At 43.5% G+C, this 18,567-nt stretch overlaps 1 protein-coding gene across 1 annotated transcript in view; it reads right to left on the bottom strand.

Moving 5' to 3' along the window:
* Positions 1-18,567, bottom strand: part of ERGIC1 (endoplasmic reticulum-golgi intermediate compartment 1) — a 264,315-nt gene that overhangs the window by 173,484 nt on the left and 72,264 nt on the right. The window contains exon 2 of the mRNA XM_078653011.1: positions 10,483-10,544. Coding sequence (XP_078509137.1) covers positions 10,483-10,544 — 62 coding nt within the window. The remainder of the gene's footprint in view (positions 1-10,482; positions 10,545-18,567) is intronic.

Below are 18,567 nucleotides of genomic sequence, written 5' to 3'. Positions count from 1 at the left end.
CTTAGATTGATTAATCCAGCATTACTTGCATAACAATTGTGCTGGTCCATCCTACTGTGGGAGACATGTTTAATTGTCGGACAAATGCGGTGAAGTATTAGTATTGCACTTTGGTTAGCCTCACAGGAGTCTCTTTTTACCTGAAAGCTATCCATTGCCTAATGATCAGCCTTTACCTTGTGATTTATTATCTACTTTTCATAGAATTTACTTTTCCTCTAACTACATTAAGACCAAACCCCGAATCATGCCAGATATACTAGTTCATTCGTAAATGTTACGGCAATGCAGACAATTGCCAAAGTTAGTAAGAATCCCAATCACACATCGGGCCAATACCTCTACCAAGTATTTTTTCACTTTCCACTAATCTAGGACGCGTCACGCATAGTCTCCAACATGCACGTGAAGCGTGGTGATCTCCTTATGTCAGTTAGCAGCACACCGAGTACGGGCTGTTCCCACAGACTCTGTCATTTGGCCGAACGGGTAAGACGCATTCAGCTTTCTGCCTTTCTATTTTGTTCATGTCCCTTTGCGACACGACTGCTTTATAGATCTAGGCACAAGAACGCCAGTAATGACAGCCATTTCCATTCCTTTTGGCTTTTTCACAATCGAAATTAGCTAGACATAATTAGCACCGATATCGTTGACATGTACTGACTTTATTTCACGTATGAGTTAACCGCAAGCACTTTCTAATGGAAAGTCCCATTCATTTTGGCGCTAGTGTATTTACTGGCACCCACAGTAGTAGTGGCCTCAGTCATCCTGTTCTCATCGAGCGATCATCACGATGGGCACAAATACGATCGACTTGCATTTTTAACTCAGGCACAATAGTTTTAATGGTCTGATGTCACAGCACAAACGTGTGCCCTTTTGCGCCACTCCATCTGTAGCGAGTTGGGACATATTTCTCACTCGCATTTAGCTGTTCAAACCAACCGCACTGTTAACCTTTGCATTAGTAGACCACATTGCTTCTGCACATAACTGTAATTGGCATTTTTAGACCTTATTGCCGCCATATCCCGTGTGCTTGACACATTTTTGTAAATTGCACTCGGCTCTTGTCACACTCCTGAGTACATACCATAGCTCTTTCTTGACTTGGTTTCTTAGCTGGTTTCTTTTCTCTTATTCTCCCCAGATTGATTCCGTTTCACTGCCTTTGATTGATTCAGGTTTTGTTGGATTCACTTTTAACTTGGGGGATAATTTGTCCACCTGTGAAGGAATCCTGTTGACAGATTGGAACTCGGCGCGCCGCACACACACATGCAGGAAGTGTGCAGTGTTTTTACCATTTTGGGATGATTCTCATGCCCACTTTATTTAGGCTAATTGTCACCTCTATTATCCAGGTGACGCCTCACTCCTACCAACTCTATATACCCTGGCGAGCCACAGAGCACTCTTTCTCAGCAATTGATCTGTGAGAAAATACTTCCCCTCCCGCTGCTACACTCATGGTAATATTATTTAACCTTGTCCAAACTCCTGGGATTTTGTTTTTTAAGCAACATGTCAGGTACTTACATACCGTCCCTCCCCCCTTTTTTAGGTGTTCCCAGCCCTTCTCACATCACACCTGTCCTGAGGAAGACCCCGGTAGTAAGGTTCAAGATACCTATGAATATAGGTGTCGAAACGTCGACTTTACAGCATCTGCCAATACCGAATTGACAGTGATAAATAAACTGTGATTTCATATGTTATATGGCAACTATGTGTATAAGATGTGGACTATCCGGTATATGACCAATATATACTAAAACTGTATGCGATATGTTTGTCACCATCACCAAACTTTCTCTCCCATCACTTACTAACACCCCTTTTTCACCCCCCTACCGCCCTGGACACCATACATTAATATGATACCTGGTTAGGTTTTTACTTAAAACGGTAAAATGCATTCCCAATGTGATTAAATAACATTGGTCGAACATGGTTTCCTCTCATACTGTTTCATGACTTATGCGTTTAAAATAAAAAAAAATTTTTAAAAAATGTCCCCTCCATGTGAAAGCCAGTAAAACACTGGGACCACTTTTATATATACCATATGATGTGGCAAATCTACAATTATGCAAAAAAATGCAGCAGCCACACAATCGCATAATTCCAGTGGTCCTAGGTTAGGGCAAGGTTTTTAAGGTCTTCGATGAGTGATTTTAAGTTTGGGCAAGTGTGGTCTTCTATGTGAAAGTTAGGGCCTCAGAGTAAGGTGAAATTCCTAATATCGGGGAAAGCGGTGAGACAGTCTGTGGTGGTGCGAGTAAAGTTGGTGTTCGGTCCCGGTGGTCTGTAGATGGGAGTGCCGCTTAGGGTGAAAATGGCTGCGACAGGGAGCTTGAACGACAGGTGTTCCATGTTGAAGGATGGTAAGTTGGATTCTTGTGGATGATGGCAATTCCTCCTCCGGGCTTGGGAAGTCTGTCTTGCCTGGCAATCTTGTAGCCAAGTGAGGAGAGGGGCCCAGGGGATGGCTCTGGTGAACTCCAGTGCCGATGCAGGGTGAAGCCAAGTTTCCGTGAGTAAGTCAGTTCCGTGAGTAGGTCCGTGGTACTGTCGTGCAGCAGGTCTCAGATCTCTGTGGCTTGGTCAGGGAGTTATTAGGTGTTGAGGAGTTTGCATTAGAGTGTGGACTGTTTTGTGGGTGGATGCAGGACTGTGTGTGAGAGAAAGGAGTGTTGGCTCCTGTTGGTGCAGGTGCTGTAAGAGTTGGGTGTGGGTAAGTGCATAAAAACATGCAGGACATGCATAAGAATGTTCACTCAGTGTTGCAGAGAGGAAGCAGCATTTGGAATGGCAGGAAGTGTGGAGGGTTGCATCATGGTAGCAGCGGGAGGACCAGAGCTTCTGCCGCTAGGAAAGGAGGGGCGCAGACAGACTTGCCTTTGGCATGCCAGAGCTATTTCCATTGCGCATCCACTCTGTGTCAGCCTTAAAGTAAGTCCTAGGAAGGGGGAGTGATGTCATTTCCTGTGCAGATGGAAGACTTACCAGTCATAGCACTTTTTCCAGGACGGACATACCCACACTTTTCTTTAGTGTGCTTCTGGTTCACTGGATCTGCCTCTCACTATAACTTCAACTAGTCCTCAGATGGACAAGTGTCACAGTCTGTGGATTATTGTGGCAGAAGGTGGGTCCAGGGAATGGTAGTCCAATCATTTTCGCGCAGGAGGATACTGCTGGTCTGCCTACAAGATAGTCAGATAAGAACACGGGCAGAACTTCTCCAAGTTGGGCCATGTAGGAGGAGGGATGGCAGTAAGCATCTCCATGCTCAGGAAACACTTGTCGATTTAACTTTAAGTTATCAGCATTTTCCATAACTTGCTACTCGAAGGGCCCATTAATTATAGTCTTTTGATGGAAGATAAGTAGGAACTAGCTCACAATCGTTAGAAGCTTCAAACAAACGTTGGGTAACCAGCCACTTATTGCACAGGGCAATTTTGCAAGTTCCCTCCTCTGGAAAAACGGAGTAAAGAGGCCCTAGGTTGGCATGAGGAGTATTCCAGCCTAAAAATAAAAATAGCAAAACCAAAGGAAATGATGGACGAAGCGTTGACAATATAAGCACTCACCCACAGTCAATTGATCTGGGTTTAATCCATCACCATTCTTTAGCCCACTCTGCCACCCCAGTTCAGACATGGCCATATGCAAATCAGTCTGACCCTGTGCCTCATGGGAACAGTCCAGCCCGAACTGCCAAGCCATGCCTTCCCTGGACCGGAAACAAGCTTCCCAGGACCGGTTTCTGGCATTGCAGCCGTCTTCAGCCGTGCTTGCTTGAATCCAGTGGCAAAGTGAGCAAGGGACTCACGTCTGAGCATACCCTGCCAACTTGTATGACATTGTTCTGCATTCTGTCCATCACCTGTTGTTTTTGCAATTGTCACCCCAAGTGGGACGGGTACGCTCAGACGTGAGTCCTGTGCACTCCATGCCACTGGAATCAAGCTATCCAGGCTGATGAGGGCTGAAAGCCCGAAACCGGTCCTTGGATGCTTGTTTCCAGTCCAGGGAGGACCTGGCTTGGCAGTTCGGGCTGGACTGTTCCCATGGGGCACAGGGTCAAGACTGATTTGCATATGGCTGGGTTCAAACTGGAATGGCATGGTGAGCAAAAAAACGATGGATTTAGTCCCAGATCTCTGTATTGGGGTGAATGTATGACATTGTTCTGCATTCTGTCCATCACCTGTTTTTGCAATAAAAATAAACATAAACCTCCACACGCAAACATACAGGATGCTGGAAGTGTCTGCATAGCAAAAAAGGAAGGGACTAGGAAGACTGATCTGGGTCTTTAGCAGGATTTAAAGAGCCCACACTAAAGTGTACCGCTAGTCATTCTTTGTTGTATTTTCTTAACAGGTGAAAGCTAGGACTTTGCTTGGTTGGAGGAGATAGGGAGATGGAGTTCAGCAGCGTTGGTTTGCAAACAAAGCTCTGCACCCTTGCTACAGCAACAAGACTTTGGTCCCTAGCACATCAAATTCCTTTAACCAGGCATGTGTCCAACTGGATGAAAGGAGGAACACTTTTAAAGCTGCTCGACCATGGAATTAATAACTCTGCTTGATAGTATCCTACTGGACTCTGGGATCAGAGACAAGATAAAAGCGACAATGTGGTGTAGGAAAGTGAAAAGTTCAAAGAATGGGAACATTACAACATACACTGCTAGACATAGGTCTTTACAGCCCCGGTTTGATGAGCACTGCAAAGCAGAACCATACTCTGTTGAGAGCATTCAGGCTCAGTGACAGCTTCACAAGCTCAAACTGTGCACCATAAATACATGGATGAGGAACATTAACTTTACCAAACCAATAAAGTGGCATATGGTAGGGTGTGCTTCACAACTTGCGTGATGAATTTTCCAATTCTATGCACTTCCTTCGCAATCCTACCGCTGAAGACCATGAAGATACAGCCATTTACAGAAATGCTACATCAATGTACATTCTAAATTACCTAAGCATCTATATACATACAACACTTTTCCCTTACCCACTAAAGGGCATTACTTGTAGAACGGTCTAAAGCCGCACTGGGGTATACAAGCAAAAAAAGATACAGATGACTCCGACTCAGCTCCTTACTCCAGCCCACACTGATTATGCTCCCCTCTTCCACTCAGGCAGGTTTACATGTGTTTGAACTGGAAGGTTGTGGGCAGTCTCTTAGTGGTCAAGGGCACTGGCATCAAATAAGTGAAATGGCCATGCAGCCCACTGTTGAAGCTGCCGTACAGGAAAGCCTAAGACCAGACTTCTAATCCTTGTTCTCCACTTGAACAAAGTGTGCAGAATTGGACCAATCCTCGTACTGGATGGTAGCTCTTATACCTGTGCCCACTGAGGGCTTGGGCCAGGTTATCTAATTATAATTAAAGAAACAAAAGTTTGTGGCACATTTTTACTAAAAGTGTTGCTTACAAATTATGGTTTTGTTACATTAGCTGTACATGGAGATGGTTAAAACAAATTGTCGCTGACGGCGGTCTAAAAGATTACAGTTATATCTCCAGCTATTTGCCTTATTCCAAAATATTCCCACTTATCTCAGTAAGAATAAACTCATTTTTAGGGCTAACCAGAGAAGGTGCATGCGCTATTGCTTGCAAGACAGCTTGTTAGCAAACAGGGTAGTTATGGCCCATCCATTTTTTTTGTAACCACTGGTGGTCTTCATTCATTCATTTCCTTGCTTCTCCTTGGTCTGTGCATGCCACCTTAATTTTCTCTTAATGAGTTTGTCCCCCTTAGAGCTTGGCCCAACTACTGCTTCCTAGTGCCAGTGATTGCCCTTTCACTCTACCACTCTTTCAGGTACTTTTTTTCTTTTAGTTGCTTGCCTGTCTTGGTTGCTTGAACCATTGTTGCTTTCACCGCCTCTTCCATTTAATGCTGTCGCCACAGCCCTTCCACCCCCTTCCAGATGCTGTGTAGCTTCTCCCATCCCTCCAACCCTCACCCGCATTGCGAGGCTTCTCCCGGCCCACCTAACTTCCTCCTGCAGTAACTCGTGTTGCTTGCCCCCTCCTTCAATTGTCCATTGGGTTGCTTGCCCCTTTTACCCACTTTCCCCTGTCCATCTTGCCACCCTCCCGCTGTCCAACGTGTTACTAGCCCCCTCCCATGGTCCCTCATGTTGCTTGCTCTCTCCTGCCCTCTATGTTGGCCAACCCACCATAACAAAACAAAAAATAAGTGCAAGGAGACGGCCTGCGCCTTTTTTCTAAATATTTTTTGTTTTTTCATTTTACCTGAGCTGTGGCGCCCTGACACATTGTTGCTTGCTCACTTTCCGCCTTGTAGCAGTCCTTACTCGGTACTCTCGCAGGTCTTCTCTGTATGATACATAATGAGATGTGCACTCTATAAGTAGTTTTATTATCCAAGGACAGTCTGAAAACCCTGCCTTACTCATTGGGATACATGCCGGAGTCTGTGCCGGTGGTCCGCGTGCGAAGCAGTCTTTAACCTACTTTCATCCTTCTCATTGCATTGTGGTGCAATTATATTTGCAGTCTTTTCAGGATGTTCAAATGCTTCTCAACTTTAGTGTAGACACTTATTTTTCCAATAACTTAACCGTTATTTTCCTTAAACTCTACTTTGGAGTGCATGGTGATCTCAAACACACACCACACACCGCCCCCACCCACTCCTACTCCCACTCCATGCCTTATCTTCGTCCGACCTTGCAGGTCAATGTGAGCTATTCCTATGCTGGCAAATTTCACTGAACAGATACTTTCCTTTAATCACTAGTTTTTACAATACACATTTAAGTTCTTTATATTTGCAATACCATAGATTACATACAGTATCTTAAATCTGTGTGCAAATTCTTGAAATATTGGTTCAAAAAGGAGTCAAAATTGGTAGATCCAATTGTGTTAAATTTGTTTCTTGTGGTTCCAGGGCAACTTCCGAATGTGCTAACAAACCTTCACAAAGATAGTGTTTGCTTACTTCTCCAGAAATGTAACAAAATGTGACTTCACAGACAAATCCTCCTCCCTTGTCCGACTGTTCACATTTACTATTCCCTATTCCCTATTCCCCTCCCCCGATTGTTGTGGGATAGCGATTGCTTCCTCATACTTGGTATTTATTTTCCTCAATTTGTTTTTGCACTGTTAATGCTAGATGTCCTGCCTATACAGGTACTGGATACTTATCCCTTGGTGAGTTTACCTCTACATGTGCTCTTTGCGTGGTATGGCAACTCACTGTTGCACGCAGCAGGCTCCATGAATTTGATTATTACATCGCTCTGTGTACCAAAGTTCAGTGGAAGTAAACATCGATGCTTAATGTGGCCAAGAAGACTTGCAAATAAAAGCTGCTGAGGGCAGAGTCTCATAGATACTGCCAAGCGCTCAATGTCCACACATATCTAGATGTGCAGATAACCAGGTCTATGGGCTTCAGCTCTTAAGCAGGTGGCATTAAAAAATGCCATTGACTTCGTATTCGCAAGATAATCCATACTATAAACCCCTGTAGTATGCAAGTTATGCATCCCTACAACTGGATCTTCTTAGTGGGGAAAATCTTTGATTATATTGATTGGTTCAACAATCCAACGGATGAATAACCTTGTAGCTACTGCCTTGTGAACAGTACTGCTAGACAGTGCCCAAAAATAGAAAACTGCTTCCTTACCACTGGTCCTCATGTTTCTTGCCCCTCCCCCCTGCCTTGTGAACAGTACTGCTAGACAGTGCCCAAAAATAGAAAACTGCTTCCTTACCACTGGTCCTCATGTTTCTTGCCCTTCCCCCCTGTCCGTCATCTTACTCTTGTCTCTCTGTCCGACATGTTCCTAGCTCATTCCAGCTGTCCCTAGTATTGCTTGCCCCCTCCCACTCAGTGTTGGTTCACACACCCACACAGTGCATATCGAAGGGAAAACAAAAGTGCTATGATGGGAGCCAGTGCTGGCAGCCTTGTAACGCTCCCTCTCTACCCCAACTAAAGTTATTAAAAAGTGTTTTTACTTAGGCTGTGGTGTACGGCTGCATGGTATGCTCCTTCCCACCCTTTCCCGCATTGTTGCTTGCCCACTTAAACCATCTCGTTCAGTGTTGCTTGCCCCTCCCGTCCGGTCACAAAAAACCTGACAAATCCAAATAGCTTTTGCATATGATACACAAGAGCTATTTGGCTTTGTCAATGACTTTTTTGTGTTGAGCTATGCTGTACAGCAGAATAGCTGCTGTGCATCATTGTTGAAAGTATTTTTTTTTTTTAAAAGCTATGATGAGGCAAGCATTGACCATGTCATAGGGCTTTTTATTTTTTTCCAATTTCAGCTGGTGCTGTACAATATGGCTAGTTACATTGGCAAAGCCAATAAATCTCATATAGGAAGGTATCTTTTAAACAGAATGTAGGCTCAGATGAGGCAAAATCTTTGTTAAATCTGGGGAGGTCGACAAGGTTTGAAAAACCATGCCAATCTTGCATATATTGGAATATCAGACAACACATAATCTGACAAAGTGACTAATCGTAAACTAAATGTGGTAAAGTGTTGTTCGAAATCAACATTTCTGCAGTAAAAGTAGGCGTCCCTTAACAAAAACGGGCATTTTGTGTTGGAGGTAATCTGACAACGAGACAAAAGGAAGTTCTGGAATCAAGTCAGCTGTAACATGGGTAGCATAACCTGCCTTGTGGGCCATCTCAATACCAGGGGAGGTTTGAGATTACTCGTCTTGTGAATCTGCAGGGGGTATATCCAACTCCTCCATCAGCTGAGTTACTCTCTGTCCAAAAGATAAAAGATACTATTCTTACAATGAAACTGAGCCACGCAGAGGATTCTGACAATCTCCAGACTGTGCCAATAAAACAAGTGTGCACCTGTCTGAGAACCCTCTCCTAAACACCACTCAATCCTGGATTCAGGCCCAATCACAGTACAGAGACTGCCTCATTGTCCATGATCATCCGGATGTTGACAGAGGTGACATCTCCACCTACTGGATCTCTACAGCCTTCAACACAGTCTCCCAACCCATCCTTATCCAACAACTGCATGAAGCAAGCATCCAACATCTCCCACTTCACTGGATTTGCTCCTTCCTGACAGGCCACATTCAGTCAGGCTGCCTCCCCCTCCTGGACGCTGTAAACCTGGTCTGTGGAATTCCACAAGGATCCTCCTCACTCAGCTCCACTCTGTTCAAAGCCAACATGACACCACTCGTCAGCATCATCTACGCCCCCTGGTTCAATATCACATCCTATGCTGACAACACCAAAATCATACTCCGACCAATTTCTCATCTGCATGATCGAAGCTACCAGAAAGATGAAAACAAACCACCTCAAGCTCAACACAGACACGAAGGAAGCAGAAATCTTTAGTAAAGACACCTCGACTGGGACTCCACACAATGGCTGCCAAACTCAGACCCCAAACCTCAACTGACCAGAAGACTCCAGACTATACAACCCACACTCGCATCACCCCGTACTACAAAGACCTCCACTAGCTCCCAAATCACAATAGGAGAGTTGTGCGCTGTACAAATACACTTAACGACTGGTCAACTTGAGAAATGTTGCTTGGTTATTTTTACTGAAATTGACCGGAAACTGACCTGTTTCCTTATTCCTGGCAAATTGTCCATGTAAAATTGACCTCCCCCCCCCCCCCCCCCCCCCACCAAAAGAAAGAGATGCCAGTCTTCAATCAAATTATAGACTAATTGGTTTACCAGATTAGTACACGAAGGACAGAAGGATGTGCACGGTAGCATGATCCACAGCGATGAGCTAGATTGCCCAGTAGGGGTTTGTTACTTGTGGCCATAGGCCCTTGTCTTATAGCAGCACAGTAGTTTTCACCAACCCAACATTATCTAGTATTGTGAAAAACAATAGTTCTGGCCTTGTCAAGCATGTATTTTTATTATTTCTTTTTTGCAAATAGGCAACAAAAAAAAAAGTGCGGCCAGCAGCCTTGGCAAGTCAGTGCACTCCTTTTCAGGTGGTTCTGCAATATAATCTGGCAAACTTGCCATCACTCAGGGCAAGAGAGCCAATTGATAAATTGAGCTAACCCATTGCCCCATGCTGTATGCTGCCATGGGAAGAAGCAAATGACACTAGACAAATGGATAAGGCATCACTGGAAGCACGCTTGCATGTATACAAGTAAGTATTTTTATAGTGAATTTTTTGTGAAGTATGAAGCGTCCGAAATGCCCAATTCAGAAAACATGAGGTTAGCAAGACTGCTGAACCAGTCTCTAGGCCAGACCTAAAAAGATTCTTATATTGAGCCAGCTTCCTGAGCAAACAGCACATGCTTGAAGAAGTCAGACAGAGAAGACTAGTCTGTTCCTTCACTCCAGGAGTAGAAAAGGGCACAAGAATTCCAAGGATAAATAACAAGGACTGGGAAAGTCATGAAATGGACTGTACTTACTCAGAGCTCCAGTGTATGTTGGCTGTGTCAGGTCTTTCGGCACCTTGCGGTAGATGTCAAACCTGAATGAGAGATAATAGTCAAGAGGCAATAAGCAAAAGGAATTATATCAAATCTTATATTTTTCTCAGATTGTTTCATTGAGATACCATCCCATGCTTTTAACTTCAGAATAGTGTGGATTATCTGAACTGCAATTTTTGCACCCACGTACACGACAATACATTTTACACCAAGAATCACTGGAATGGTCAAAAAGAAAAAACTTTTTTTTTGCCAAAGAAACCTTTGAAAGCAGAAAGTAATTGCCCCTGCTCTGCAGATCTTAAAAGTCAAAAGCTCTCCAGCGCATTGCAGGAGATAAGAAGGTCTACGGCCTGCAAAAGCTTTGGTCACAAAAACAATCCCAGCTGAAGCACTCCCATCTGGGCAGGTTGAACACTCAAATCTATTATGGTTTGTTTGCATGTATAATTCATTTGTGCTAATGACTGGCATGAGAGGACCTTATAATAGTTAACACATCAGGAGACATGTTGACATCACTAACACCATCCAAGAGACCCTACTAGATCAAACAATGTTTCCAGAAAAGCCCCACCTTCAATTTGAATACAAAAACTGAGTAATGACAAGGAGATGATCCATTGATAGGCTCTATATTAAAAAACATGTCAAGTGCTTAAAATGCATCACTCAGAGGTGTGGAATAAAAAAAAATATCTACTTGTCCATGGATCAAGTTGCATCAATAATCTACTTGCCCTAGAACAAAATACACTGGTCTGTTTCGTGCCATTTAGTGTAGAGACAAATTATGGAAGCAATCTCATTTTAGAAGAGCTCTGATACAGCCTCTGATTATGCCAGAGCACATGCTATTATAGGGCTTGAACATTAGCAATTTATTTATTTTGCCACCTTTCCACAGATCTACATACTGGGGTTGAAGGTAGTGGTAAGCAATAGTTCCAGCATTGAAATGTCCTTTTAAGTTTGGCAAACCTACTAACTTGCATATTTTAAGGTTTTTCAACAGCTCTTCCCTCATCTTTTTCCATACTGTGAAAGGTTGGAAATTTACTCCTGACAAAGGCAGACATAAAACTTATTTCACAGTTGGATAAAAAGTGGTTGGAGGGAAAGTGAACTTGCAAACGCTCAACAGATTTTTGACTGAGGAAATCTACACATGCATGTTTCCTCATGCTAAAATGCAGTTAAACATTTTCTATGACTACGATATCTTGATGCGTTTCTGTAAATTCATGAAAGGTGTGTGCGCGCACACACACACACACACACAGGGTGCACGTTTGAGATTTATTTAATAATTGGGCCCCTAAGTAGGTCTAGCGTTAACCAAGAACTGTTTCTTAAAATGATTTCTCTCTCACAGTCTAACAGCTGGCGTCACTACGAGTGACAGCATTCTGCTCTTTCACAATGACATATTGGCACACACAATAGTTGTGTTCAGTGCCAGGAACTAATGTGGCAAAATGAGCTTTTTGAGACCAAACTTTTTTTTGCCCTTGTCTAGTGATTGTTATAATGGCGATGGCCCGGCAGCTCCCACACTAATAAGGTTTTATAAAAACCATGCCAAAATAAGACACGCATTGACAAAACCAAAAGGCTGACCACTAATTTCAGACCTACCGACTTTGCAAATGCTTGTTTTATTTTTGTATGCCATAATCTCTTTGAAACTGGTTGCACAGATTTTCCATTATGAATGTTTTTGGGAAATACTAACATGCATCAACACATTTTATAAATGATGCTGCAAACAAATGGTACCTAACATTTTACAGTAGTTTAGCACAGTGCTTTTTTCCTACTTTCATTTTTTTGTGAACATTTTATATTGAAAGCAAAAGAATCATTCATCTTGCTTTCAAGCTCTGCAAATATTTGCATCTAATCAGAGAGCATTCTGGGAGCATTAAACATAGCCTCATACTGTAAACTTTGAAAAAGTGTGTACACATGCTTATATTGTAACCTCTGTCAGTAGTTCAGTCCGAGCTTACAACATTTCCTTTGAACACTCACCCTCATAATAAAGGATTTGCCTTAATGAACCATAAATACAAGTTTGAACAGCAGTAACATGAACACAAAGGGTAGCCTAACTGCAGACAATGCCCTTCCCTGATCCATAAGGTGGTACTGTAAATTGGCAGCCAAAGGGTTTGTACTGCAGGAGCTAGGCCTAATTGTCCCAAGGACAAAATACACATGAACATATTGTCCTTGACCCCAAACAATAAGTCTTGGGTGTGGGCTAAAGGAATTCCCCACCCCTGATCAACTGCTTCAAGGTGTTCTAGCAACTAGAATATCTAATAGCCGAGTGGAAGAGGGAAGTATAGGCTATCAGCTTGCTGAAATGCAGATCAACAAGTTAAAACAGATAGGGTCCAGTATAAACAACGACAGAATGGCGAATAAACTACAAGAGATTTGGTAAAACATAGTATAAGGAGCCTGTCCGGCTAAAGGACAAATCTGCAGAAACATATCGTATGATCACATGGCTTGTTCAGTCAACAGTTTCAAAAGATATCTAGGCCAATTAATTTCAATACAGTTAGTTAAGTCCCGGTGTGAACTGTTAGCCTAAACATAGTGACTTTGACCAGAATCACTATACCAGGAGAAAGCACGTTATACACACGCCCATGGCACCAGAAGGAGGCTAGCATGGCCAGCTGCCTTGTTAGAGGTCACAATGTGGGTACGCAGTCAACAGCAACCACAAAAGTGGAATGCCAAACTTGGAAAATAGCAAAGACAATCCACATTGGTTGGATGAGTAGGGCTACTTGCACAGCACACCCCATATAGTGAAAACATCATTCTGGGGGTTGTTTAATGCACAACTATCCTCTTGGCTGGAGTGCACAGGTTTCGACAGAGGCTGGCTTGTATAGCCCTACAGAAGTTATATATGGTGTTTAAAGAATATTGCTTCATGAGCCCTCGAGTTATGTGAATGAGGCCCCTAAAACAAGCCAAACCCTCCTTACCCTTCAGCCTGGACGAGGTGAAAAACCCAATTCCGTTTGCAATGGGTTTATTCAGTGGCACAGCTCAAATTAAGGCTGCACTCCATATATTGATTTCTCTCCCGCCACAAACCAAAAAATAAAATTAAATAGTCTGTATTAGATATAGTGGAATTACAAAATCGAAGGGCCCCAGAAGCTGGTAACTGACTATAAGGAGAAACAAGATCTAGCTTCTTCCATGCCAGGGCAAAGGCTGGCAGCCTGTCCTGCCACGTCAGTGTCCCCAGCTCCACTAAGGGTTTTCTATTTTAACTTCTATGACCAACACATGCCATTCAGTCACTTTCCATTTAACACTGTGATGCATCTGAAACACAAATTATATCACAAGTTTTATGGGACTTGGACAAATACCGAGCTAAATATGGAACGGAAAACAGTGTTTTGGGTATGAGTGGATAGAAAATGTGAGAAACGGCCTGTTGTGCAAACTACTTTTCAGAAGAAAGGGAGGAGGGCATCTGCACAGATCGAGATGGAGGCGATGGCCTGCAAAAAGCTGAGAAAGTGAGGCACATAATTCATCTAAACCTAGCAAAGTTACTGCAGGGAAGACGCGTCCTTGTGGCAATGGAGAACAGCCCCAGAGAGAAGACTGCTGCTCTTCAACTCCAACCAAACTTCCAGACACGGGCCGAAGGCCAGGGGTCTGCAACAGAGAGAATGGATCCAGAATGCTAGCAAGAGCTAGGTACGGAAATGACTGAACACAGTCCCACATCTGAAGAGCAAACAGGCCTTTGACATCTGGCTGACACCATCAAAGCAGTGACCGAGTGATGTGGAAAAAGCACCTCGCCCCATAGCTTGGCAGCACTGCAGCATATATGCACCACATCGTATAGATCCCATTCCCCCCTTGCTAGTTACTGCCACTCACTCCAACACCGCTTCCATCAAGGACAGACCCCGAGACCAACTTCATCAGTTCCTCGCGCCCCAGCACTCAGAGATGCGTTCCCTCTCCAGAAAAATCATGGTCTTCTAGTTAACACCATTGGTGCCGATCTTCAACAAACACTCACTCTACCTCACTAGCACACTCTGTATACACGAAGGTAACAAAGTGCTTCCAAACAGCACATGGTAAGTCATGAAAAATAAAAACAAAACAAAAAAGTCTTCATGAACCATCAGGTCTACTATGTTCTGAATTTACTAACACCTGTTAATGAGGCAGAGGTACCAGACAGAATGCCACAATGTATTGTCAGCTGTGATGTATTGATTATCAGACCTAATTTCTTTATGGTCATGGGTGGAAGGCTAGCGTGTTTAAGTTCGGTTGGCCAAGTTTTCAGTAGATTACTATAAAATCAATAGTGATGATAGATGGTACAAGCAGACCAGTTTACAAAGTCTTGTAACTGGTTAAGTGATCCGCCGTGGGTCACACTCCGGATACAATTCAGAGACAGCCCAGCTGATGTCCAAACTTGTCTCAGTCGTAGTTAAACCAGTACACGTGGATACTGGTGCGGGAACTGTACAGCATAAGAAGTACATATCCCAACAGTACCATAATAAAAAGGTCCTGTACCTCGCAATGGACTAGATTCAGCCACGATTTTCTGCTGTAAGTGGCACCTACAGGACCAGGGACACCTACTAGACACACAGGCTCAGAATTGGGGTCAGAGCAACAGATTTAGGGTTCGAGGTGAACCAGGACATCAAATAAATCTATTTGAAACAGCAAGAAGAGACACTCTGCTAGAGTAGCTGAGCGCTTAATAAAACCTATGATAACATAACATTTCTGCATTTTCCATAAAGATACGTGAAAATGTGCCTGAATCGCAGAGACCACATGCAGCTCTCCATCACTACTTGAAGGTCTAGTATAAATATTAATAACACATACCTTTCTCAAAATGGAATGGGCCAACAGGAGCTGTAAAGAGCCATGGTATATATGCATATGCTTAGTCAAGGATGATGCAGTGATGCTAGGCTCCCAAAATGCACCCTATAAGCCCATGACCTTATGGTCACACAACTATTGCTAAAGCCTGCGACCAGCAGGGACGTAAACATTTGGCTCGTAGGAGGCTTATTTCCTCGCGATGACCTCCCCACAGGCTTTATTCAGCTGGACTTTGCTTCTTCCTGTTAATAGGCCTTGCTCCACACCAGGGAATGCAGCTTTTTTCATGGAACTGCATCAGAGGTATTTTTAAAGAGAAAACTTGACAGGCCTGTTCCTGGCACGCATCTGTCAATGTGATGCCCATAAGCTTCTTAAAAGGAACAAATAAGTGCAATTCCTGGCTGGATGGGTCAGCATTTCACCCTGCTTGGGAACACTTGTCAAAAATAAACTTATTTTATATTCATGGGTTTGTGGTGTAGCGGGAGGGAGCCGACAATAAATGGTCACTGAAATCTGTACTACACCCACACTCTTTCTAGACCAGACCCAAGTTTACAGAGAATGAGTTCATATGCTCCTCATTCAACAGACATTTATTGGAGGGGGTGAGGAAGAATAATAACAGTAATGCGGGTTGGCGACATTGTGGAGGAAGTTAAACCAAACGAGCCCTTCCTCCTCCATTTTAAAGAGGCTAAAATAAACATACAAATAAAACTTAATGAGCGTCCAACAAAAATACAGTTTCTCCAGGTCCTCTTAAGAGCAAGTAGTACTCTCCATTGCTCCTGGGTTTGGGCTACACTTCGGATGCACCTTCTGGCTGAACTACATTTGTGCTTGTTGTGAAAATGTTCTGTTTTTTTCAAAACCTCTTTATTTCAAGATATAACCGGAGCATGGACATCCCAGGCCAGCCAGGTACCAACTGCCTGCACTTGGAATGCTTGCACTCAAGGTTAAATATAAGCACCTCTATCACTTTAGTAGACTGAAGGCCACCAGAGGTAAGGAATACGACACAGGCCTAGAAAGTGTCTGAGCGGCAGGGCAGCACAGATTTTCCATCCATGAGTGGATCTCTGTATTGAGCACTTAGCGTGACATTCAACTACAGGTATTAGTGGAAATGTGGGAGTAACTTAGACTGCCCTAAATAGCCTTCCAAGTTTTCTACTTGTGCTTCCTTTTTTAAAGTTTGTTCTATTGTTCTGAAGTGGGGAATTAAAGAGGTTAACCGATTTCGTCTCTTTAATGGGGCATATCTATAAGATTCCTAGCTTGAAAAGGTGCCACCTGCCTGTCCCAACCTTTAGGCACCCTACATTCTAGGATACTGAAAAGAAGTCTGTCAGGTCAGTGTAGAGGCAAGACCAGCAAGGCTAAGATCTCAATACCTGTTCAATGACCCTACCAGAGTCCTGCAGGCTTTTAAAAGAAATTGACAGATCATGGAAACTATACCACGTCCATCATAGCATTCAAACCAGCAGGTGCCAGGCACAGGCTTCCCTGGCTGGATTCCCCAGGGTGGTGAATCGGTTGTGTGGGTATGGAAGTGGATGTGTGGGCAGACTCCGCATAGATCCAGTGAAGACTTATTGATGAATGCATTGTGTTCAAGTCACAGGCTTCCAAGAAGGTGGTTGAAAATGCCTCAAAGGGATAGTGAGTCGATAGGGGTAGCGCTATGCACTTTTCTGTGTGTTTGCTGTATTCTTAAGAAAACCTTTTATGGCCTTAGGAATTATTTGCAGAAGTCACACAATAACGGCGAGGTTCCAACAAGAGCTCGTCTCATAGGAACCCATCCTTTTCCTTTTGCGCAAATGCCATTTGAGCACAACTCACTCCTAATGCCGATGGGGGACCACTAAGCCAGGAGAAAGTTCAAGAAGCGAGTTCCAATAAGCTACATTATGCTGCATACTTTAGAAGCTGGACACAGAAAATAATCCAGACAGTGACCGTGACAACTTGTGTACCAGGAACATCAAGGAAAGGAAACACCTCATAACAGCGAAGAGCAGCCAATTTTAATCACGGAGAATGCTAAAAATACAGAAACCTTAAACAATGTAGAAAATTAGGTTTCCATGTTAGCCCTGCCAATGCAACTGCATGGTTGAGTAAAAGGGGAGAACGGAGAAGGCGGGTCAGGAAATATTATTAGGCTGGTAACTGTACTATGAACCTTAAAAGTACTTACTTTTTACAAAACTCGAAGCAATAAAAGGATGTCAGAGGGAAAAATTAGATGGTTCAATGCCTCCTTCGGGTGAAGAAGTAGGAAGCACAAGTTTCCTGCAGACCAGTTTGTGGCAAGGAAAACAAGCAATAAACTCACTCAACTAAGGTGGTCCAATATTTTAGACCCAGTATATAAAATCATTTAGGTTTCAAAGCTTGCATGGGTGCCAGGCCTAGTTGGAGATCCAAACCTGTGGCAAACTAAACTCCCTTAACTGAATGAAGTCTGTTTTCCTACAATCATTTAGTAGGGACACAGAGGGTACATGCAGTATTAGGTTTACACCAACTCTCGCTTAAAGGCTGCGGAACAGGTTTTGTTGCTAGTACCATGCCCTCCGTTGTGTTAATCTAAGCAGGGAAGGGAGGGGGGGCGGTGTGGAGTATCCAAATTGAAGCCCATCTTAGACATATACTGGTGGCACCTCAAATGCTTGTCTAATTCTTTGCATAAACCTACTTCATTCACTATGGCATGTGTGATGTAACGACACTTCTAAAGGGGTATATGTTCCACTGGTCAGTCAAGTAATTTGATCCCCGTCCAGGGGCGTTGGCTTTTTAGAGAAACAGTCCCATCAAAATTGCTTCTACAGTCCATTGAAACTAGACCATGTCTATCCCAGCAGTCAACCAACCAGGTGCCAGGCACAGACATAGGGGCTAACCAGAGTAAGTGGGGAAAGAGTGTGTTACTAGTACTCATAGTGGAGTACTTAATGAAAGGCAAAGTATACATGAAAATTAACTGGAGGAAAGACCTTCGGAAGACACCTGCCTTTGTCCAGTAGTTATTCTAAAGGTACAACTTTGGTTGTTGGACTGGTTTCTTTGTTTACAGAGAAAAACTGGACTGGGCATCCCAGATGGCTTATGAAGCACACA

Source organism: Lissotriton helveticus, chromosome 7 (genome assembly GCF_964261635.1).
Source record: "Lissotriton helveticus chromosome 7, aLisHel1.1, whole genome shotgun sequence".
Taxonomy (NCBI): Eukaryota; Metazoa; Chordata; class Amphibia; order Caudata; family Salamandridae; genus Lissotriton; species Lissotriton helveticus.
The sequence above is the reverse complement of the archived record's forward strand: the minus strand, read 5'-3'. Positions and strand labels throughout refer to the sequence as shown.